At 54.3% G+C, this 23,535-nt stretch overlaps 1 protein-coding gene across 6 annotated transcripts; it reads left to right on the top strand.

Annotated features, from left to right (window-relative positions):
- The first annotated feature begins 9,293 nt into the window (after window positions 1–9,293).
- Window positions 9,294–22,839, top strand: CACNB3 (calcium voltage-gated channel auxiliary subunit beta 3). 6 transcript variants are annotated; one of them, XM_073788738.1, is made up of 14 exons: window positions 10,367–10,513; window positions 12,731–13,911; window positions 17,551–17,673; window positions 17,896–18,018; window positions 18,480–18,595; window positions 18,878–18,942; window positions 19,143–19,162; window positions 19,361–19,441; window positions 19,652–19,710; window positions 19,879–19,988; window positions 20,292–20,443; window positions 20,657–20,752; window positions 20,867–21,016; window positions 21,472–22,839. In XM_073788738.1, the coding sequence occupies exons 2-14, from the start codon at window positions 13,867–13,869 to the stop codon at window positions 21,784–21,786; spliced, it is 1,455 nt and encodes a 484-aa protein (XP_073644839.1). In that variant the 5' UTR covers window positions 10,367–10,513; window positions 12,731–13,866; the 3' UTR covers window positions 21,787–22,839. The 6 variants fall into 6 exon arrangements, with proteins under 6 accessions (XP_073644841.1, XP_033722723.1, XP_073644842.1 ...); XM_073788740.1 differs by lacking the exons at window positions 10,367–10,513; window positions 12,731–13,911 and adding an exon at window positions 9,294–9,404; XM_033866832.2 differs by lacking the exon at window positions 12,731–13,911 and having other exon boundaries at window positions 10,347–10,513.
- The last annotated feature ends 696 nt before the right edge of the window (window positions 22,840–23,535 follow it).

Here is a 23,535-nt window from a genome sequence, read left to right as displayed (position 1 = left end):
CGTATTATTCTTGCAATTTTTTTTTAACTGTTTTTGTTTTAATTTATTTATTTATTTTTGGCTGTGTTGGGTCTTGGTTTCTGTGCGTGGGCTTTCTCTAGTTGCGGTGAGCGGGGGCCACTCTTCATCGCGGTGCGCAGGCCTCTCACTGTCGCGGCCTCTCTTGTTGCGGAGCACAGGCTCCAGACGCGCAGGCTCAGCAGTTGTGGCTCACGGGCCTAGTCGCTCCATGGCATGTGGGATCTTCCCAGACCAGGGCTTGAACCCGTGTCCCCTGCATTGGCAGGCAGACCCTCAACCACTGCACCACCAGGGAAGCCCTATTCTTGCAATTTTAAACCTACAGAAAGGTTTAAAATTTTTCAAGATAAACATTTAGAGAAATGCCAATTCAGGAAAATACTCCAAATGAGGAAAGTGGCAATATACCATGATTCCCCTAAGTTTCACATTTCCCCCCGGGGGTTAACAGTGACTGTTTACTCAGCAGGCATGCTGAGTGCCAGCAAAACAGGGCGCTGAAAAATATTTATTTATTTGACATTTGACATTTTTCCCCTAAACATCAAATTTGTCATGGAAATGTTCAGTTTTGTTAAACTTCTTAAATTTTTTTGCAGTTGAATTGTTTCTGGATTGAATTGTTTTTCACTGCACAGGGATCATCATAATCTTTTTCATGCTTAGGGCATCCTACTGTGTCCTCACTCCCACCAATGCAAACAGGCTGGGCGCTGGGAGGCAGGGAAACCCGGAAGGCATAAGAGGGGATTGCAAAATCATTAAAAAAAAAAAAAACCCTCTGAAATTGGGTAGCAGTTATCTGGGGAGCAAGATCCACAAAGGGCCCAAGCCTGAGAGTCCAAAGAAAAAGCCAGCTGTAGTGAGAATGGGAACTTTCTACTTCAGTCTCTCCTGGAGTGTTTTACAGTTCATGCATTTTCAATGTTTGTTTTGTTTTGTTCTTCCCTAATATTAGGTAAAGTTTGCTTAAAACAAACGTGACACATGAAAAGCTGTTCAACATCACTAATTATTAGACAAATGCAAATCAAAACTACAATGAGGTATCACCTCACACCAGTTAGAATGGGCATCATCAGAAAATCTACAAACAACAAATGCTGGAGAGGGTGTGGAGAAAAGAGAACCCTCTTGCACTGTTGGTGGGAATGTACATTGATACAGCCACTATGGAGAACAGTATGGAGGTTCCTTAAAAAACTAAAACTGGAATTACCATATGACCCAGCAATCCCACTACTGGGCATATACCCAGAGAAAACCATAATTCAAAAAGACACATGCACCCCAATGTTCACTGCAGCACTATTTACAATAGCCAGGTCATGGAAGCAACTTAAATGCCCATCGACAGATGAATGGATAAGGAAGATGTGGTACATTTATACAATGGAATATTACTCAGCCATAAAAAGGAACAAAATTGGGTCATTTGTAGAGACGTGGATGGATCTAGAGACTGTCATACAGAGTGAAGTAAGTCAGAAAGAGAAAAACAAATATAGTATATTAATGCATATATGTGGAACCTAGAAAAATGGTACAGATGAACAGGTTTGCTGGGCAGAAATAAAGACACAGACGTAGAGAACAAACGTATGGACACCAAGGGGAGAAAGTGGTGAGGGGGGAGGGGTGGTGGTGGGATGAACTGGGTGATTGGCATTGACATGTATACACTAATATGTATAAAATAGATAACTAATAAGAACCTGCTGTATAAAAAATAAATAAAATAAAATTCAAAAAAAAGTTTTAATTCTGGATGATAGGGATATAGGTATTTATTGTTTTATCCTTTGTGTTTTTCTGTATTTTAAACAGTTCTAGAAATGTAAATAAAAGTAAAATACAAGCAAAAAACAAAAAACAAACGTGAGCCTCTGTCAACCATGTCGAGAAGAACCGGAACAAGGATTTTTGCTGGGGCAGGGCTCTCAGGGGAAAGGATAGCCTTCCAGAGCTGCCCCCTTAACTAAGTGTGTTTGAAGAAAAGCTATTTGCCCCCTACCCTCTTCCTTTCTTGCCTTCACTCCTCCTCCTGCTCTTCCCCTTCCCTGTCCCATCATCTTTTTTCCTTCCCAGTACGGTGTAATGAACAGATCCAGCTGCAAAGTCAGGGGGGCCTGGATTCCAATCAGAATGTAACATGGACAAACCTCAAAACATATTCAGCAAATATTCATTAATGCCTACTAGGTAGCAGGCACAATTCTAGGTACTGGGATACAATGGTGAGTAAAAAAGACACACAAGGTTCCTGCCCTCATGCAACTTGCATTCGAGTCCAGGGAGGCAGATAATAAACAAACAGGCAAATGAATAAGAAAATTATATATCATGAAAAGTATACTGCAGAATCTAGCTACATATTGTATGAATGTACCATAAGACATTCTGGGAAAAAAAACTATGGAGACAGTAAAAAGATCAGTGGTTGCCAAGGGCTGCAGGGGAGAGAAGAATGAATAGGCAGAGCACAGAGGGTTTTAAGGGCAGTGAAACTATTCTAGCAGGATGCTGTAATGGCGGGTATATGCCATTATACATTTGTCAAAACCCATAGAATTGTTGTACATAGAATGAGTTCAACTGTTATACATAGAATGTACAACACTCAGAGTGAACCCTAATGTAAGCTATGGACTTCCAGGAACTATGATGTGTCAAAATCAGACTCTATTGATTGTAACAAATGTACTACTCTGGTGGGGGATGTTACTGGGGGAGGCTGTGCGAGCGTAGAGCCAGCATGTATATGGGAAATCTACCTTCCACTCAGTTTTGCTGTGAACTTAAAACTGCTCTAAAAATAGTCTTTTTTTAAAGTGTGTTGTAGGAAATTAACATGTAATCAAAGGTAGCTGGAGGGACGTACTTTAGATAGGATGAAAAAGGAAGCTCTCTCTGAGGCTGTTTTCTCATCCATAAAATGGAGGTAGAAGTATTTGCCTTTGTATATATATGTGAAAGTGCCCTTTAAATTACTATATATCTTCCCATCTATAACATATTGGTAGGCAGCTCTGAAACGGCTCCCAATGATCCCTACTTTCTGGTATTCAAGTCCTTGTGTAATCCCCACCCTCTGAGTGTGAGCTGGATCTAGTGACTTGCTTTTAAGGAATAAAATGCAGCAAGAATAATGAAAAGTCACTCCCAAAATTAGGTTACAAAAGAAAATGCGGCTTCTATTCTCTCTCTCTCTCTCTCTCTCTCAGAAGCTGCCATGTTGTGTGTAGCCCTATGTAGAGGTCCGCGTGACAAGGAACTGATGTATCCAGCCACCAGCCAGCAAGAACCTAAGGTGACGTCTTACAGGATGCAATACCAGATGCAATGTGTGATCCTTGATTGGATACTGATTAGAGCACATCAGCTGTAGAAGACATTTTGGGTCCAGCTGGGGAGATTTGAACATTGACTGGGATGAGAAAAAAAGAAAATTGATGAGGGGGCTTCCCTGGTGGAGCATGGTTAAGAATCCGCCTGCCAATGCAGGGGACACGGGTTCGTAGCTCCTGGTCCAGGAAGAGCCCACATGCCGCAGAGCAATTAAGCCCATGCGCCACAACTACTGAGCCTGTGCTCTAGAGCCCACGAGCCACAACTACTGAAGCCCGCGCGCCTAGAGCCCGTGCTCCACAACAAGAGAAGCCACCGCAATGAGAAGCCCGCGCACTGCAACGAAGAGCAGCCCCCCCCTCACCGCAACTAGAGAAAGCCCGCGTGCAGCAACGAAGACCCAATGCAGCCAAAAATTAATTAATTAATATTTTTTAAAAAGAGCATTGGGCTTCCCTGGTGGCTCAGTGGTTGAAAGTCCGCCTGCCAATGCAGGGGACGTGGGTTCGTGCCCCAGTCCTGGAGGATCCCACATGCCGCGGAGCGGCTGGGCCTGTGAGCCATGGCCGCTGAGCCTGCGCGTCCGGAGCCTGTGCTCCGCAACGGGAGAGGCCACAACAGTGAGAGGCCCGCGTACCGCTAAAAAAAAAAAAAAAAAAGGAGCATTCATTTGTGTGTATGTGTGGGTGTGCATTAAAAAAAATGATACAGACTACCCAATAACTCAGCAATTCCATCTCTTGGTATATATATCCAAGAGAAACGTGTTCATATGTCTACCAAAAGACACATGTTCAAGAACGTTCATAGTAATTTTATTCATTATAGACAAAATTGGAAACATCCTAAGTGTTCATCAACAGGAGAATGGATAAATAAATTATGGTATACTCTAACAATGGAATACCACACAACAAGTTTTTTTTAAATAAAAGAGCAAAATGCTGATAAATGCCACAAAGATGAATCTTAAAAATGTAATATTGTGGGAAAGCTGCCAGATACAAGAGAGTACACACTGTACGATCCTTTTTATATGAGGTTCAAAAACAGGCAAATGTAATCTACGGTGATAAGAGCCTCAACAGCCATCACTACAAGAGGCTGGATACTGACCGTGAAGGGGCATAAGGAAAACTTCTGAGTGAGGGTTGTCATAGACCTTAACTTGGATGTGATTACACAGATATCGACATATAGATATATGTGCCCCCAAGTTACGGAACTGTACATTTAACATATGTGCACTTTATACAATTGAGTTATATCTCAATTTTTAAAAAAATTTTTTTAAGAAAAAAGATATCCAGAAGAATTACACCAAAAGCGGTAATGGCAGTAATGTCTGGGTGGTGAGAATACTGATATGTTTTGATTTGTTTTGTCTTGTTGCTTGTCTGTATTTTCTAATTTTCTCCAATACATGACCACTGCTTCTGTAATAATAAAAAGTTATTTTTAAACTACATTCCAAATACTCAATAATATCATTTATGCTGCTTCAGGGGAAAGTCAAGAAATATACTTGCTGTGTTATTCCTGAAGGAGACAGGGGTGTGGCCAAGCATAAGACAGAGGAATGAAGTACTAATCGCTGTGGCATCCGGGTGTGGAGGACTTTTCAGGGGAAGTCCCCTGTGCTGAGCACGGGGTGAAAGGTCAGGGTGGACCAGAGTATCCGGCCCACACGGTAGAATGGAAAGAACCCAGGAGAGAGAATCTGAAGATCTGGGTCTGAAACCAGATGCAGCCACTGATTGTGGCCTTTGAAAAGTCATTTATCTGCAGAAGTGGAAGGACTATGGGTTAGCCACAGGGCACGGACTCTGGACAGGTTCTCTCCACTGTGTGCTGCTTCCCTGTTTATAATAACAACTAACTTTTACATAGGAATTTACGTTTTATGAAACACAAATATTCCTGTTGAATTCTCACAGAACCTCTTGAGCAAGGACTGTTCTTCCCCCCCCCCCCCCCCCCTTTTTTTTTTTTTTTTTGCGGTACGCGGGCCTCTCACCGCTGTGGCCTCTCCCGTTGCGGAGCACAGGCTCCGGACTCGCAGGCTCAGCGGCCATGGCTCATGGGCCCAGCCGCTCCGCGGCATGTGGGATCTTCCCGGACCGGGGCACGAACCCACGTCCCCTGCATCGGCAGGCGGACTCCAACCACTGCGCCACCAGGGAAGCCCCTTTCCCCTTTTTAAAGGTAAGAAAACTGTTTGTAAGTGACTTGCCTGAACTAGTGAGTGATAGAATTAGGACTTGCCTGACGGTTTTTGGACTCCAAATCCTGCATTCTTTCCACCAATGGCTTACCTAGGCCCCTGACACTTAACTATACCCACCCCTCACCCTTCCCATCTGCTGACACCCGCTTCCAGCAGCTCTGTGGTTCTCGTGCATTCTTGGCAGGGCCTTATTTCCCAGGGACGGACAGAGGGCTCTACACAGAGCTCCCCTGAATGACCTAGTGCTGACTCAAAGAAGGACCCAGACTCCTTTCGGCTCTGTGTTACTCCAGAGGCATGTAGGAGTTCACAACTGCAACGCTGGGCAGCTCCTCCAGTCAAGGGTCTTCCAGGCTCATTTCCCAACCTGGCTCCAGGGTGGCCGCCAGCCCCCTCTGCCCTCCTGATCCATGATGAGGGGCCACAACTCTTCACCAGTCCTCTTCCCTCTTCCCTAGGAGGCTTGTCCCCAAGGCCTGAGTCAGCGCTTCCCCATCCCTATCCAGTTCCAGCCTCTGCTTAATACCTCCAGTTCCTAAGGCCTCTCCCTTCCCAGGTGCCCAGACCTCATCCCCCGCACAGCTGGTGAAGGAGCAGTGAGAAGCAGAATAAGAGGCAATGGTGAGCCCAAGGGGCAGCCGCCCCAAGCAGCTAGCACAACGTTCCCTTCAATAATTCATTCCCGGGGAGGCTGCGGGCACCATGCCCTCATTCTGAGCTGGAGATGGCTACCACAGCTCAGATCCTTAAAATGACAGTGGTGGGAATCAGGAGGGCTGGAAGGCCAGGGCAAGCAAGTAGAAGGGTACCCAGTCTCCAGCCCCACCACAGGCACCTCTCGCCCTACTTCTTGTTAGAGAGGGGCCAGATCCAAACAGAGGTCAGGGATCCCGTGATAGATAAAGGAGCCTAGAAACTGCAGCGAGCCAGAGGGGCAGAGAGGAAGGACACAAACTCAGGGCCTCATCCCACTCACTCCAGCTATACATCAGGGTCAGCCTTATCCCCATTGCTCTGAGCCTTCTTGAAGCCACACTCAGCCTCTTGTCAGCAGCGCCACCTTCCTAAAGGAGGCACAAGTCTCCTCTGTCCCAGCTTTTGGAAGCCCTGGGATGCTTCCACTGCCCCCACTTGGGGAACTCTGCCCCCACTTAGGCCTCAGTAATCCAACTCTCAGCACCCCTCCCGGGGATTCCCCACCCCCATCCCATCTCTTTTCAACCCCAACTTCCCTGCCTCTGATGTTTACAAAGCCTGTAAATATATGGGAGTGGAGGAAGGACTTGAACTGGCCCCTTGGGCCGTGCCGTGATTCAGGGTCCTAAAGTGTTAAGAGTTTGGCAAGAGCAAAGGAGAGAAGGAGGCAAAGTCGAGGCCAGCCCCCCTTCCCAAGGCCACCCTGGGGATCCTGCCTCTCGTACCCCTTCCTCCACCTGGGGCAGCCCTAGAGTACTGCTCCTGTCCCAGCCTTGTTCCTCTGTCCAGTGTATTTTGTGGAACTGGAATCACCAATCACATGCAATGGAAACTGAGATCTAAGACTAAAATAAACATATGTCAAGCACCTACTGTGTGCCAGGCTGAACCAGACTCCGGGCAGAAAGAGAACGAGAACTAAGCATCTCAGCCCTCTCGCCTTCCCTCCTTCCCAGGTATGAAAAGGAACCCCCAAATCCACAGAGCAGTCACACCACTTGCCCCAGAGCAGGCAGGAGTTGGGCCTTGGAGCCACAGCCGAGAGCCCAGTCCCTCTAGAGAGGCCTGGTGTGGGAAGGAAGCTGCAGTCTTGCTGGGCACTGTCAGCAATAAACTCTTCAGACTTATTTATAGCAAATGCTGCATCAGGGGATGGAGCCTGAAAGTGCCTAGAAGCATCAAATATCACCATGGGCCCAGAGGCAGAGCCCAGAAAAAGACAGAGATTGCAGCAGGAGGGATTGAGGTTTGATGTTAGAGGAACTTCCCCAGAGTAATATCTGGAGTTGGCAATGGGGATTCCATGTGGAAACGACTTCCACAGAGCTTCCTCAGAAGCTCACGGTAGAGTAGGTACAAAGGGATGGACATGGTGATCTTTGTTCTCTGTCCTTTGTGGTACACAGGTTTTCAAATGCTGGGGCCACTGAGTACAGCTGTGCGAGTTGTGCCTTGCTGACAAGGCAAGTGGGGATTGAAATCCAACTCCAGATCAGTAGGGCAACCACCTATGCAGAGTTGCATCTGCACAAAGCCTAGTCAAAAGGGCTAGCAGAGGCCCCGTCAAATATCCTGAGGTCCTGACAACTTAGGAGGTTAGAGAAGAGGGGGAGCTGACCCTAGGGAGAAGGGATGAAGGCTGCCTGGGAAGCCCTGGGGGCCTGCAGCTGAAGGGGCCAAGCTAAGGTATAGCTCACAGGAGTGCCTCCAGGCTAGAGGCCCCTCTGAACAGAGTGCCAGATACTGTGAGGTCAGGGCCAGAAGTGGGGGTACTGAGGGAGGTAAAGTGGGGAGGAAGACTGTGTGGGTCCTGGACAGGGCCCAGAGAGGGATACTCCTGCCAGTCATCTCACATGGAAGGGGCTGGGAGAGGACTGTTCTGGGGACACGGGGGCTGGGCTCCCGGCTCTAGCTCTGAGGTTCCTACCTTCTCTCAGTGGCAGAAGAGAGAGGGCTGTGTGCTCCAGCAGCTGGAATGGAAATGAGAAAAAGTGAAGGGTGCAGAGCTGCCCCTATGCACTTGGATTCCCTCTGATAGGATCAGAGAGAAGTCACTGATATTTCTATTTTAAAGTAAGCGGTGGAGTGCGATGGTGTTCTAGGCTGTAAGTTCTTGCAGAGGAGGGAGGGAGGGGGAAGCCAGGGACAATTGCTTGCCTTGGCCAGCACCTCCCTCCCCCACTTCTCCTATGGAAACTTAAGCTGCCCCAAGGCCCAGAGGAGCTAGTCCATTAGCTGTGGTCAGCGGGGGTGTAGGGAGGGGCCTCTCTCCCTCGGGGTCTTATTGCCAAATGACAGGCAAAGCTTCTGCTCCCTCTATTAGAGCCAAAACAAAACAAAACAAAAACCCTCCACGCACATTTTAAAAACACACACACAACCTCTTTATCTCCTCTGAATAGATGAAGCTGAGTAACTTGGGGGTAGGTGGGCGGTAGGGGATCCATGGACTAGACCAGAGAGGGAGAGGAGGAGATGCCCTCCCAAAGAACTTTTCGGGTTAACCCTGAGGAGGAGCTGGGGGTGGAAAGCGGAGAATTGATTCTCCCCCAATGTACCTCCCTCTGGAATAGGGGCAAGGGCAGGGTCAGCTGAACAGAGAGGGAGGAAAGTCTTCCAAAGATCCCCAGAGGGTGGAAGGATGGGGGGGGAGGGTCGGAAACCCCCAGGGGAAAGGACTTAAAAGAAGAGCCAAGGAGGAGAGTGGAACGCCCTCGATCTGAAAGGGAAGAGTTCTAATTGATGCCGAGAGAGACGTTGAGGACCCCGGGTCACTCCGCTTCAGGATGAATCTGTCTCCGCAGCGGAGTCGGCCGCCGCCTCCCTCCAGCCGCCGTTTTTGGTGTGGAGGAGTGTCCAGCCTGGGGGTATTGGGGGTTTGGAGGGACCAATGAGAAGCTGATCCGCTCACAAGGGTGCAGGGAGAGAGCTGGCTGGGGCTACACCCCTGCTCCCCCTTTCCCCCGCCAGAACTTGGGCTTGTCCTATTTGATGTGCCCGCCGAACGGGGCGGGATGGGGTACCGGTCCCGCGACTCCGTACTCCCTGCTACCCAGGCCCGGCCCGGACGCTGCCGGGCTTAGAGGGGGCGCCCCTGGAGACCAGGATGGAGGTAGGAGCGGCCAGGGCCCCAGAAGATCCAAAGATCTCAAAGGAGCCCCACGGGGGTGGGGATAGGGTGCAGCCTGGAGTCCCATACTAGGGGTCTGGAGGTGGGACCGCAGTTCCTGGAAAGAAGAACGGGTGAGGGGATCGTCCTAGGCTTCGGAGGGGGTCTGGCTCCGAGTTGCGCCGCCTCTGCTCTGCCCAGGGCAGCGCCTCCTGCTGGCAGGGCCGGACCCCTGCCGGCCTACAGACGGGACCCCGGACGGGTGCCACCACCTGGAGGGCGTGTGCGACCTCCGGGTGAATGCGCCCAGGGAGCGCTGCAGCCGGTCGGAGAGGAGCCGCTTCGCCTCGCTCTTCGCCTTTGCGGGCTGAGTCCCGCGGCCCCGGAACCCGGGAGAGAGCAGTGACAGGACAGCTTCCCCGGAACCCAGAGGGGGCGCTTGACGCTGGAGCTAGCGAGCCGTACACAAGCATTCTTCCTTTTCGATCCTTTCCTCTGCTGAGGACAGGTCGAAGCCGTCGCTGGGACCGCGGCGCCTTTCTTCCTCGGGCGCTGGAGGATGGGCGCCGGGCGCACAGAGCAGGGGCCTAAAGCCCCGGAGTCCAGGCAGCCCCCCAGCTACTGCCGCCCTTCTGCCTGTGGCGGTGGGAGCTCCGGAGTCCCTATCTTTTCTAGGGAGGGGTTTGAGGAAGAAGATGGGGGAGGGGGGGTCGGAGAAGGGAGGCGAGATATAGGGATGGAAGGACAGTAGCAGGCAACCAGATGAAGAGAACATGGACCGTAGAGAGGAGGAAGAGACGGAAATGGAGAGAGCAGGACTGAAGGGCGACAGGGGAGGGAGAGAGTGACAGAGGCGGAGAGAAAGGAAGAGAGAAGGGAGGGAGGGAAGGAGGGAGGAGGAAAGGGGGAGGGAACCCGGAGAGAGGGAAGGGAGCAGCCGTCGGAGCCTGGCGGTCGTGGGGCGAGGCCAGGCGTGCAGGCGGGAGCCAGTGTGCAGAGCAGCGGCCCGGTCCTGCTCCTGCCTCGGAGCCCCTGGCCCGGGGGAGGGGGAGAGGCCGCCAGCCCGGTCTATGTCTTTTTCTGACTCCAGTGCAACCTTCCTGCTGAATGAGGTAAACGCGAGGGTCCCCTCCCCAGTGGGTGGGAGGAGAGCCCCACTGCGAGCTAGGAAGAGGGCCCGCATTTGGGGGACACTGCAGCGGTGGGGAGGGAGGGAGGCCGAGTAGGTGAGGCTAAGGGTAGAGGTGGCAGGTAGAAAAGGAGGGAGCGGCCAGTGCTGGCAGCTTCTAAGCACTGGGACTGGGATGGGGTGGGGGCGGGGGGAGGGAGGACTGTTCGGGGAGCCAGGAAAGGGGCTAGATGTGAGGACTGAGGAGGACTCTGCCAAGCACCCCCCCCCCCCCGCGCGCGCCCTCCCGGGGTTCCCTGGGGGCAGCCCAGCAGCTAAATGCTAGGGGCTTTGGCTTTGTCCAGATCTTAAATACTGCGGGGGAGAAGGACTTCCTAGAGGTCCTAGCTCCTGCCTCAGCTTCCCCATTCAACATTCAGGGATTGGGATCTGTCCCGCTTCCTGGTGCACTTACAGGAGAAGCCAGAATGCATTCTGGAGGCTCCCAAGAATTCCAACTCCCAAACCTGGTTATTCAGGCTCCCCACCACCACCAAGACCCCCATGTCCTGCTTGCATGCCTTGAGTACCTGCCAGCTACCACTCTAATGACTCTCTCCTAAGAAAGAGGAAGGCAGGAGGAATCCTCTCCTTGAATCCTTTCTCCCCTCCCCGCCCCTCAGCTTTCTCTTCTTATGCTCAGCCAGGGAAAAGAAAAGGGGTTAGGGACCACATGGATACTGACAGGCACATGTCTTGTTACATGAGAACTAGAGCAGGCAGGTGTGGGTAAGGTGAGAAATGGAAGGCGGCAGTGAGTAGCAACTCAGAGAGAAGGGAACCAGGGAGAGGCTCCGAAGCTCCTGCAGGACCCAGGGGATGGGCCAGGTATGAGGAACCTGAACACATCTCCGGGGGTGGGGGTGGTTAGCATGGTAATTCATGCTCTGTTAGCAGACTTAGACACCACTGTCCCAGATGGGGATGAAGACAACAAGGTGTGTAAGGAAGGAGTGAGGTTGATGGCAGATCCACTGTTACCTACAATCCCATGGACACCCTGGTGGTGGGGAGGGTCCCTAAAGGAGAGGCCAGGAGAGTAAATACAGGGATGGGGAGAATCAGAAGCCCCAGTAGCTGTATTCTTCATTAGAATCATCTCCCAGGAGAGAGCACCTTGAGGGTCTTATCGTTTCACATTTCATGCCTCCTTTCTGCCCCTCTGGAAGGACAGAAGGAATTGAAGAGACAGAGAATAAAACAGGATATAAGGAATACTGAGGAACTGGGAGAGGGCACAAAGTGAGAAGACAGTGTCTGGGAACTTCCAATACAGAAGAATCCAACATATAACCAAACCCCAAATGGTGCTGGCCTCAGGAGAGGGAACCGTGAAAGCAGACTGCTTCCCCCAATAGTGAGGCATAGGGGCTCCAACAAAGTTGTTCACCAAATTCAGCAGGAGGAAGATGCTGGGCAGGGCTGGAATGCACCACTCACAGGATGGTGACAGACTAAAGGCAGACTAAAGATAGTCTTAAGATGAGGCCCCTTCTCTTTTTCTTGCTAAGGGAACATGAACCAGTGACATAAGTGGGAAGCCAATTGGTTCGGGTGGTCTTCCTCTCTCTCCCACGTACAGTGCTTCCTACCATAGATCTCACCCAACCCTGTCAGAGTTTTGGTTTACTAATTCCCCTGTAGCCCAGGAAGAAAAGGGATGAGCAAATTGCGGATTCACCCTCGTGGGTGTGAGACACTGGGAGTGGAGAAGGACTGAGCTGTGAAGCTCTCCAAGTGTAACCCTCTGTCTACCTCACATCCACCCCCACCCCCCGGGGACGGGGAAGGAGGGGATGAAGGGGTAGGTAGGCCATCAAAATTCAAAGGAATAATTTTGCTCTGGAGCTCAAATGGGTGGATCTTTGAGGAAGTTTCCTCAAGATAAGGGCTGCTGTTCAGTCTCCAACGTCAAATCTGGGTGCCCCTTTTGAAGGAGACTGACTGGTAGAGCAGTACATGTGGCTCCAACCCAGATACTAGGCACCCCAGCCCAGCCTCATCCTTTTGCTAAGGAGGGGATCTGGCCTTACACTAGTGACTCTGGGGACACTTGCCCTTCCCCCTCCCAACCCCCGCGTGGCCAGGCTCTCTCACCTTCTGTCCAAGCCACGACCATCCCCCGACCTCGGCTCTCTGGTTTCTTTCCTCTCCCCTTTAGGCTCGCCTAAAACAGCCCCTCCCTACGCCAGTTCCCACGATGCCTTGGCAATGCCTGGCACAGTCCTTGGCAAGGAAGTGAGGAAGGGAACCCCCATCCTGGCCAGACTAGGATGAAATCTGCCCGCGCAACAGGTGTAGGGTGGCCGGGCCCCAATCCTCCCGCTTCGCACGGGTTGCGCAACAAGGTCCTTTGCTGCAAGAGTCCCAGCACTGAGGGGACCAAGCGCCTGGGGGCGGGGGACGGAGGGAGGGCAGGGGCTACTTTCTCGGCATTGGCCTGGGATCGCTAAATCCATTCCTCCCCAGTACCATTGCGGGGTTTGCGTTTGGAGTCTCGCGTGCCGCCAGGGCCCAGACACCCCGCCCTCTCACCTGCCGCCCCTCCCCCGTCTGCCCCCCCGCCCCTGCCCCGCCTCTTCTGTCTCCCCCAGTCTCCCACTTCCCTGCCTCCCCTCTTCCTCCCTCTGCCTCTGTACCTCCTTTCTCTCTCTCTCTCTCTCCTGTCTCTCCTTAACCTGCGCCCTCTCCTTTCTCGGTGGGGTCTCGTCTCCCAAGCAGTCTCCGCGTCCCCTCCCCCGCTCCAGCCCTTTGTTTCCCGGCGGAGTATTTCCTGGGTTGCCGTACGTCTCTGTCTCTGCATCTCTCCTCGCCCCGCCTCCTCCAAGCCAGGATCCGCCCCGCCCGCAGTCTCTCCTCCCCTTCCTCTCCGCCGCCCCTCTGCCCCATAGGTGCTTGGGGACCCACCTTCTACCCGGCTCCCGTCGGCCACCTCTCCCGGCCGGGTCTCGGGCTCCGCGGGTGGCCGCCGCCCCCCGCCGCCCCCCGCGCCCGCCCCCGGGGAGGGGGGGCAGGTGGGCGGGCACTATTGTTGTCGGAGCCGGCGCCAGATTCCTCAGCCGCGCTCGGGGTGGGACCGGCAGGGTTGGGGGGGGTAAGGTGGGGGGAGCGGTGATTTGAGCTCGGAGCAGCTGGTCTTCGCGACTCGCTCCCTCCTTCGCGCTCTCGCTCTCCGCCGCCGCCCGCAGGGCTGCGGGGCTCGGTGGCATCTCCCGGGCGCGGCCCGCTGTCCTCGCCCCTGCCTCGGGGCCGCCCCCGCCCCTGGCGCCGCTCGCTTCCCCCCACCCGGACTCCCCCATGTATGACGACTCCTACGTGCCCGGGTTTGAGGACTCGGAGGCGGTGAGTGCCCACGGGGAGGGTGGGGGTGGGGAAGTTGGGGTGACACCTCATCTCCCTTGGACCCTTACCCCAGTTCAGGACTTTGAAAAACGCCTCTGCGGCGGGGCAGGGCGTGTAGGAGGGCGCTCCAGGAAAGTGGGGAGATGGGTTTTCATGCCAGAGGCTCCCCAGTGCCCCCGTCCTAGAGCAAGGGGTATCGGGTGTGTGCCAAGAGGGGCCAGCGTGGGGGAAAGGCTCAGAGCAGGTGGCTCCACAGCCCAGGACAGAAGGGTGGAGGGAGGAGGGGCTGGAGGCTGAGGGCACAGAGGCTTTAGAGAGGCCTCATGCAACGTCTGGAGTTCCCAAGGGAGGATTTATGGGGTCTGAACACAACAGCTACAGGAGAAGCCGGGGCCCTTGCAGAGGGGGACAATCCAGACCTCCTGTGCCTCGAGTAAAGGACAAATTAGGGAGCCTGGAGAACAGCAGAGAATCCGATACCAGCCTCTTCAGACAGACGGATCATAAAACTTGAGGACCTCCATTATCCCCTTCTGCTGTCCATCCCTGAGCATTGCCTTATCTCCTCACCCTGCCTCCAGCCCAGCTTCTCTCCCAGGCTGAAAACTGGGCACCCAGCACATGGATGAGCCAGCTGACTGAGCCCCATCCATTCCACTCCTCCTGCTGAGGCATCCTCAGAGCAGCGGGCATCCTGAGCTCCTGCTCAGCATGGAGGGCCTGGGGATGGAGAGGAAGCTCTTCGCTCAGAGAACCAGGCAGCTGATAAATATTTAATTCTCCTCTTTGCTTTTATCTCCTGACCCACTGAGACAAATCAGCTCATTAGGCAGTGATTCCCGGAGCTCAGAGCGCAGGGACAGTGCCTGGAAAGATGGGGGCAAGGATGGGCAGCAGCAGCTCAGTCCCTTCTCTCAAATATCCTACAAGAAGACCTCCTTATGAGAACAACTAGATGGCTTAGAAGGAGTCCCTGATAGGTATGGAGGGTAGAGCACTCCAGAGTCGAAAGGGGAGTGTTGGAGTCTTCTCCCATCTCTTGCTGCAAAGTCCAAGATAGATGAGTCCTAGGGCTCAGAATAGGCAGCTGTCAGTCCTTTCCTGGGACTGGGCTCCTGCTGGGGCCCAGTTCCCCGTTGATTGGGCCTCTGGGGCTAATTACATTGCGGCTAGAGCAGATGATTTTCAAGGCTGTGGTAACACCTCTTTCTGACAGTTGAAGGGACAGCTGGCACGGCCCAGGGTGCCAAGGTGAGCTTGAGAATGAACCTCTCTGTGGGGCTGGAGGGCCGTAGAACGTTCTTCCTGTCCCTGGTTGAGAAGGCTAGGACTGTTGCAAGGTGAAGCCTGACGTGTGGATGGTGTTCGGGGCAGCCTGCTAACCCATCGCTTGCTCCCCACCCTTCTCTGGTTCCTGGATTACCCTCCCCCACTTCCCTTTCTCTTGCCTGGCTCCTTGCTCTCCCCAGGGCCCCCTCTGAAGCAGTAGGAGGGAAATCAGGCTCTAAATAAATCCAACGGCTCATCTCCCTCCTCTCCTTCCCCCGTGCCAGGCAAGAGTGGAGCTGCAGCCTGCCCACACACTCACCAGGCAAGGGGGGCACCACCAGGGCACTGTGCCAACTCCTGGCAGCTCCCAAGTACTGAGGCTCTGGCTGTTTGGGCATAACAGGGCCGGGGGAGGCAAGACCCCAGAGTATGCTTGGCAGGGCAGCCCCGTTCCCGGAGTGATGGGTGAGCTCTGAGGACTTGGGAATAACGGAGAGGGGATTTCAGTCTGAGCACGACTCACTAAACATTTAGGGAGAGATCCTGTCATTCCCGTCTTAGGGTGAGAGGCCAGGTAACCCAGGTGCCCCAGGCAGGGACACAAAGATGACTAAATTAGGCTGAGATCCTGGAGAACAGAGGGTAAAGGTCAGACTCCTGTCCCAGCACAGGTCTGGGCAACTAGGAGGCATCTGATGTACACTTATCAAAGCGAGTGGTCATCCTGCCTTGCCTCCTGCCTTCTAGCCTGTTGGCCCCTATTTACTTCAGATAGCCATTTCCCACAGAGGTGTCTCCTGTGCCCCAGGCCCCTGGAAGGAGGACCCCCACTCGACTGACAGTGCAAAGGTTCTTCCTGGGGCTCAGCTGCTCTTTATCCTGCTGCCAAGCCAGCCTTATTTGGTTCTCGAGAGATGGGGAACATTGTCTGTAATATGCAGGACTTTCCCTCCTTGTGCTATCTTCACGCCTTGGGTCTACCACAGACATTGTCTTTCGCTTACGCTCTAGGACCTGGGCTGACATCAGTCTGACCAGTCCTCTTGCCCATGGCGGGGCTGGGGCAGGTGTGTGAGTTTGTCTTCCCCACCAAGAATCTGGCCTCCGCTGCCTTTATGCACAGTAGGCTTGAAGGAATGTTCCTCAGCCTGAGAACATTCTACTAAACACACATACACATACACATTCCCACACGGACCCTTTAGGCTTCTGCCTTATCTCTGCCACCTGCCCCTCAGAATTGATGGAAGTGTCACTTTCAGACTTCTGCCCATAAAGAGGGGAAACTGAAGCAGGAAACAAAAGACTCCCTTTTCCCTAGACTGAGGGGGAAACCCAGCCAGCCTGACTTCTGTCCTCCTGCCCTAAGGTCCAGCTTCCTTTGTTCAGTTGTGCATCTCCCTCATGGCCTTGAAGGTGAGCTCGGCAACCCTCCAAATGCACCTTCATTGCCCAAAGGCCCTTCCAATGGGCAGGACTCTGACACTCTCCTGGCTCAGGTTACCAAAGACCCTTTCCCTGCATCCCCAGGGTTGCTCCTGGCTGGGTTGCCTGGCACCACCTCAGCCTTCCTCCAGGGCTGATATCCCCTTGGGCAAGGGGTGGGGAGATGTAGGCCAGGTGGTAGGTGTGGCCCCACCTCACCCAGGCTTAGGGAGATAGCTTTGTGTCACTTGGTCAGTCTGTCTTGTTTGCTGCCCACACCTGGCCAGTTGTCCCAGCAGGTATGAGAGGAAAGAAAGTGGGGGTGGGGAGAGTAGAGAGGGAGTAACTTTCTTGAGTTGGGAGCCCTGTGGCCTCCTCTTCACCCTGGAAGAGTAGGGACTGGAGGAGATGGGATCTAAGGGGGTGGGTGGCTATATCCTGACACTCAGGACCAGTGCCTTGCCAACCAGTGTCTCCTGACTGTTGCTGGCTGGCTGTACTCCTCCCAGGCATTTTAAGGAAATAATTTCCAAGCTGCTTTGCAGGCTGATGTGAACAAGAGGGCTGGGTCTTTGGATTCCGAAGATTCCAAATCATCTCCAATATATCATCTTCAGTACATCTCACTTCCCTCTGCCTAACAGGACATGGTCAAGGGGAGAAAAGGGAGGAAGGAGGGAAGGGAAAGCTCTATTCGAGGCTGCAGTATTAATAGGCTTGGGGGGAGGGGCCCAGATCATAGCACATATGGGTTGGGCCGGCTTTTCTGCAGCCCCAGAGGCACTGGGGCCCTTCTTGGGGAGACAGGGGGGACTGGCGGGCCCAGCCACCCCCGTGGAGCTGGAGAGGCCGAGGTTAGCGGAGGCACCACTGTAGGGTTCGGAGGTGCCTCTCTAGTGCCCTTCACACCTGAGCCCATGGGTCACAGCCTCTCCCCCATGCCAGGGTTCAGCTGGCTCCTATACCAGCCGCCCATCTCTGGACTCAGACGTATCCCTGGAGGAGGACCGGGAGAGTGCCCGGCGTGAAGTGGAGAGCCAGGCTCAGCAGCAGCTTGAAAGGGCCAAGGTATCATCTTGCCGGCTGAGGGCAGGACAGGCCAGACTGGGTGGAAACTTGTGCTAGGTCCTAAGTGTCGAGGGGTCAATGGGCAGGATGTGTGTGAGTGTGAAATGGTGTGTGTGTGGATGGGCAGACTGATGGGGCCTCCGCCCTCTGCTGATGGGGCACTGAAACTGGAAGGGGTGCTCTGAGGCTCCCCTCATTTGCACCACTGGTCAAATTCTCCAGCACAAACCTGTGGCGTTTGCTGTGAGGACCAATGTCAGCTACTGTGGTGTGCTGGATGAGGAATGCCCCGTCCAGGGCTCTGGAGTCAACTTTGAGGCCAAAGATTTCCTGCACATTAAAGAGGTGACCACCCCCCTCCAAATAGAAGCCACTTAATCTCTCTGCTTTTGCCCCAGTTCCCATTCCTCTTGCTTCGGTCCTCATTTATAAACAAGTTCCCCAAGCTCCTCAACTCTTATGCTTAACACACCCCCATAAAACCCTCATATCCAAGACCTAATCTTCAGGGTCTCCATCCTCCTAAGGCCTGGCTTGGGCCTCAGTCTCCGTATCTGTAAAAGTAAGCCATTAGATTAGTTGCATCTTAGGTTCCCTGTGGCAGCTGTGATGCCTCACGCTGAAGTCTTGGGGGTCTCAAACCTGGCTGCCCTTCCCTCTGGTACCTTCTCCTGCCCCCCTCCCCTCGCGCTGCCTTCCTCAGACCCGCTCTCCCAATGCCTCCCTGGCTCCTTCACGTTGAAGTGCCAGGACTGAGGCCTGGGTCCCCTCCTCTCACCGCCCCTTCCGCTCCACCCCACCCCCAGAAGTACAGCAATGACTGGTGGATCGGGCGGCTAGTGAAAGAGGGTGGGGACATCGCCTTCATCCCCAGCCCCCAGCGCCTCGAGAGCATCCGGCTCAAGCAGGAGCAGAAGGCCAGGTGAGAGCAGGGCTGTGACTGAATAAACATACACCCCGGACGTGTGCACTTTACCCACAGTCCACATCACCACACATGCACACACACCCCCCCCACAAATATGCACACTCACACCTAGCGTACGCATTCACAAATGCACACACATCAAAGCTCACACACACAAATGCTCCCGTCACATGCACTTCCCTCACTAGCTAAAATGTGAGGAGACGTATACAACTATTAAATACTGTCTAGAACAGACACACAAAGACGCTTATTGACCTCCCTTTCTGCTCTTAGGAGATCTGGGAACCCATCCAGCCTGAGTGACATTGGCAACCGACGCTCCCCTCCTCCATCTCTAGGTAGCCTCCCCTCAACCCACCTGTCTTGGGTAGGTGGGTAACTCAGACACAGGGGGAAGGGAGAGTCTCCCAGGTGAACAGTGTGGGAAGGGGTTGGAGCTGGGAGAAGCCCAGGGTCTCCCCTGGGGACGGGAATACCGTGCCCCCAGGGCCTTTCCCCGCTTCACCAACTTTAATCTTTTATTTCCTTTTCCAAAAAGCCAAGCAGAAGCAAAAGCAGGTGAGTCAAGGAAGGGACTGGGGCTTGGGGGGCTCATGGCTTCTGGCTGTGGGGACAGGTTTCTGGGCAGTCATTGTTGGAGGGGCAAGAAAACACAGAGGGGAGGGGGCCCAGAACTTCTGAATCTGCCCCACCCCAGTCAGGTGAAGGGCAGGCCACACAGCCATGACTTTGCCTGAACTCAGGTCAATTCTGCAGGCGGAACATATTCCCCCCTATGATGTGGTGCCCTCCATGCGGCCTGTGGTGCTGGTGGGACCCTCTCTGAAAGGTTATGAGGTGAGAAGAGGTCCCTGACCCCAGAGTTGCCTCTACCAAACCTGCCACAGGAAGGGCCCAGGGACAGGGGGAGGGGATGTTCCCCCCTCCCCATCCCCCAAGGTCTGGGTGTGGAGGGGCTGGGCTCCATGGCCGCACCTGAGGATGCTGCCCCCCTCCAAGACGGCCCCCAGTCAGTTGCATGCCTTTCCCCTCACCCCTCCCACCCAGGTCACAGACATGATGCAGAAGGCTCTCTTCGACTTCCTCAAACATAGGTTTGATGGCAGGTAAGCTGCCCTGGCCTGCGGAGGCATGAGAACCAGGGAGAAATCATTGTCTCCTTCCAGATGCCTGTAGCAAGGGCTTCTCTAAAGTGAAAATTGGTAGGACCTGGGTAGGGAGGGGCCTAGGCTTGAAATTTAAAGGTGGGTTGTGCTTCTCCATGCCCACCCCAGGATCTCCATCACCCGAGTCACAGCGGACCTCTCACTGGCAAAGCGATCTGTGCTCAACAATCCCGGCAAAAGGACCATCATTGAGCGTTCCTCTGCCCGCTCCAGCATTGGTGAGAAGTCCCCATTCCTGCTTCTCTGCCCACTCAAGCGTTAGTGAGAACCTTTCTCCTACCTTTCTCTTCCCCGACAACTGCATTCCTGCCCAACCTCTTCTCCACCTGCCCCAGGATTGGCAAGAACCGAACCCAGTCTCAGTTCTCTGTTCCTCTGCCTGCCCAGGCTTTGATGAACACGCTCTCCCTCCAGTCCCTTCCCATCCACAATTTGGGAGCCCCCAAAGCCCTGTTGGAGTCAGATGGGGTGGAGCCACTGGTGAGCATTGCGGCTCGCTCCCTCCCTCCCACCCTCCATAGCTGAAGTGCAGAGTGAGATCGAGCGCATATTCGAGCTGGCCAAGTCCCTGCAGCTAGTAGTGTTGGATGCTGACACCATCAACCACCCAGCACAGCTGGCCAAGACCTCACTGGCCCCCATCATCGTCTTTGTCAAAGTATCCTCACCGAAGGTAAGTCAGTGGTGGTGATGGAGAAGGCCCACAGGGCTGCCCTCCTAGAATGTGGTACAACTCTGCTTGGTCCCTGCCCAAGGGCTCCTGAATCCCCTTTTCCTGCTGCCCCTTAACACAATTCTAAGTCATCCTCGCCTGCTCCTCATGCAGTATCGCAGGTCGGGGACATGCCCAGTTCTTTGTAGGCCCAGCTCTGCCCTTTTCCCTCAGGTACTCCAGCGTCTCATCCGCTCCCGGGGGAAGTCACAGATGAAGCACCTGACTGTACAGATGATGGCATATGATAAGCTGGTTCAGTGCCCACCAGTGAGTGGTACTCCTGTGCCCGCTCTTGCTTTTCCAGGGCTGGGGGAGTGCTGGAGATGGGTGGAGGGCTCCTGCTGAGAAGAAGCCAATATTCCCCCTTTTCCTTCCCTCCAGGAGTCATTCGATGTGATTCTGGATGAGAACCAGCTGGAGGATGCCTGTGAGCACCTGGCTGAGTACCTGGAGGTCTACTGGAGGGCCACCCACCACCCAGCCCCCGGCCCTGGACTTCTCGGCCCTCCCAGTACCATACCTGGACTTCAGGTAGCCATTTCCAAGGGCACAGATGCTCAGGCTAAGCCAGCCAAAACAATGCCCCCTCCCTGCCCGGAGGATCCCCCTTGGCCTCCAGTTTGAAGGCCAAAGGGTCAGAGAGCAGAGCTAGGGCATATGGGTGAAGGCACTTCCTGATGAGAGGGAATAAAGCAATGAGATGCGTGATCAAAGGCTATTTCTTTAGGACTCCAAAGAAACACACTTTCCAAACCCTTCTCCTTAGTCTGTCTTGAAGGCAGAGCCTGAATTTTGTGGGAGTCAGAAGCTCCAGTTTTCCGTGTCTGAAGTGGGAGAATGCTCCAGTATGCTTCTCCTTCCTTGCACTATTTCGTGTCCGCAGGGCCTGAGAGTTGAGGGGGAAGAAATCCCCACCCTGCTGGAGGTGGCAGGGAGGCCAAGGCGAGGTCCGCATGGCCTCACTTAGAGCTTCTGTCTTGCCCCAGAACCAGCAGCTGCTAGGGGAGCGTGGCGAGGAGCACTCACCCCTCGAGCGGGACAGCTTGATGCCCTCCGATGAGGCCAGCGAGAGCTCCCGCCAAGCCTGGACAGGATCTTCGCAGCGCAGCTCCCGCCACCTGGAGGAGGACTATGCAGATGCCTATCAGGACCTGTACCAGCCTCACCGCCAACACACCTCGGGGCTGCCTAGTGCTAACGGGCACGACCCCCAAGACCGGCTCCTGGCGCAGGACTCGGAGCACAACCACAATGACCGGAACTGGCAGCGCAACCGGCCCTGGCCCAAGGATAGCTACTGACAGCCTCCTGCTGCCCGACCCTGGCAGGCACAGGCACAGCTATCTGGGGCACCCGCTCCAGGCAGGCTGGAGTTAGACTGGCATTAGGCTGGCACTAGGCTCAGCCCCCAAAACCCCCTGCCCAGCCCCAGCTCCAGGGCTGCCTGCAGTCCCAAGGTTCTGGGAGAAGCGCGGGGCCCCCTCACCTCCTGGGCACAGTGACCCCCCTAGGCTCCCATTCCAGGTACTAGCTGTGTGTGCTGCACCCCTGGCACCTTCCTCTCCTCCTGCACAAGAAGCTGCCCCACTGGGCAGTGCCCTCAGGCCAGGATCCCCTTAGCAGGGGCCTTCCCACCAGACTCAGGGAAGGGATGCCCCCTCAAAGTGACAAGAAGGTGGGGTGTGGGCAGCATGACATGAGGAAGAAACAAGGTCCCTGAGCAGCTACTATCCTAACCCAAGGGACTCAGGGGTTGTGCTTTGGGGTCTGAGAGCCTCCACTCGCCTCACTGCCACACATTAGAAATGAGACAATCAAAGCCCAACAGGGTGGCACTCCCATCCATCAGCTGGGGTGGGGCATCCACACACGAGGCTGGAGCACAGGCAGGCTGGGCTAGGGCCAAAGGCCTCACAGTTGAAGCCCTTGAAGGGAAGGGCTCTCCTCACCTGCCAGGAAGCTTCCTAACATCTGAAGGACCAGGACATGGTCAGGCCAAATGGCAGACGGGAGCCCACCTGGATTGGGGCTTTGGGAAGGGAGGGCGTGTGTAGCGCAAAACGTATGGACAGCGTCAGGGGCCTCCTTGCCCCACTCATTCTTTTGCTCTTGCATCCTGTCATCTCTGTTCTTGGCCTTCATGCCTCCTGGGGGATACGGGCCTTAGACTTTATTCCCTGATTCATAGCAGCTGCTTGTTAAGTTAGGGTTAGAGGGGGAGAGATAGGACCCAGTGGACAGCCCCCAGAGGCCCTGTGTACCCACCTTAAGGCTCTAGTGTGTGACCTACAGAGCATGCTCCACAGGCCCCTGCCCCACCTCACCGTCATCACTAATAAACACCACGCACCATCCCTCGGGCTCCTGGTGTATGTCTGCTGGCTCAAGTAGCCAAGTTCCTCACTGCAGGGCCAAGACTGGAGGAGGTAAAGAAGTATCCTGGCAGCCTCTCTCTCACAAAGAACCCATTAAATGGGAAGGGCAAAGGACAGAGCTGGGGGAGGCACTATACTCCCAGGTACCCCTCCATGCCCAGGGCCTGGAGGGAAACTTTCAGCAGCACAGAAGGGACTTGTTTGGGGAGGTGGAGAAGAGGCTTAGTCACCTTACACGGTCCCTACCTCAGGCCAAAAAGGTCCTGAAGTAGTTGCAACTTGAACTCCAGGTACGTGCCCAGCTCTTTGATGGGTAAGGAAGAGCATGTGGTAAGAGTATTGGGGGAGGACCCAGGCCGTGCAGCCCTCTAGCCCTCTCCCCACAACCTACTCAGCCGGGCCCAGCTCACCTTTCCGTGGTGCCTCTGGTGCCTGTCTCCACAACCTCCCATGAGCAGTGGGCTCGGCAGTTAGGGAGCCACAAGCAAAGGTCCTGAAGACTTGGTGTCAAGCACACTGCACCAGGGCGGGAGAGTGGTTCTGACTGCTTCACCTGCCAAAGTTTCACAACTGCTTTCCTTCCTCACCCTTGTGCAAAGCTCCCTGGAGGGTGTCCAGGCCAGAGCTTCAAGTTCTGTGAAGCCAGAGCAGGGGAGGGAAGATGCATCGTGGTCC

This window comes from Tursiops truncatus, chromosome 11 (genome assembly GCF_011762595.2).
Source record: "Tursiops truncatus isolate mTurTru1 chromosome 11, mTurTru1.mat.Y, whole genome shotgun sequence".
Classification (NCBI taxonomy): domain Eukaryota; kingdom Metazoa; phylum Chordata; class Mammalia; order Artiodactyla; family Delphinidae; genus Tursiops; species Tursiops truncatus.
This window is presented reverse-complemented; position numbering and strand designations above follow the sequence as displayed.

Excerpts from the sequence above, each read along its gene's own strand:
- CACNB3 (XM_073788738.1), top strand. The coding sequence starts at position 13,867 with ATGTATGACGACTCCTACGTGCCCGGGTTTGAGGACTCGGAGGCG. Across the intron at positions 18,596-18,877 it reads AAGCAGGAGCAGAAGGCCAG|GAGATCTGGGAACCCATCCA; the intron begins GTGAGAGCAGGG and ends TTCTGCTCTTAG. Across the intron at positions 19,163-19,360 it reads CCAAGCAGAAGCAAAAGCAG|GCGGAACATATTCCCCCCTA; the intron begins GTGAGTCAAGGA and ends TCAATTCTGCAG.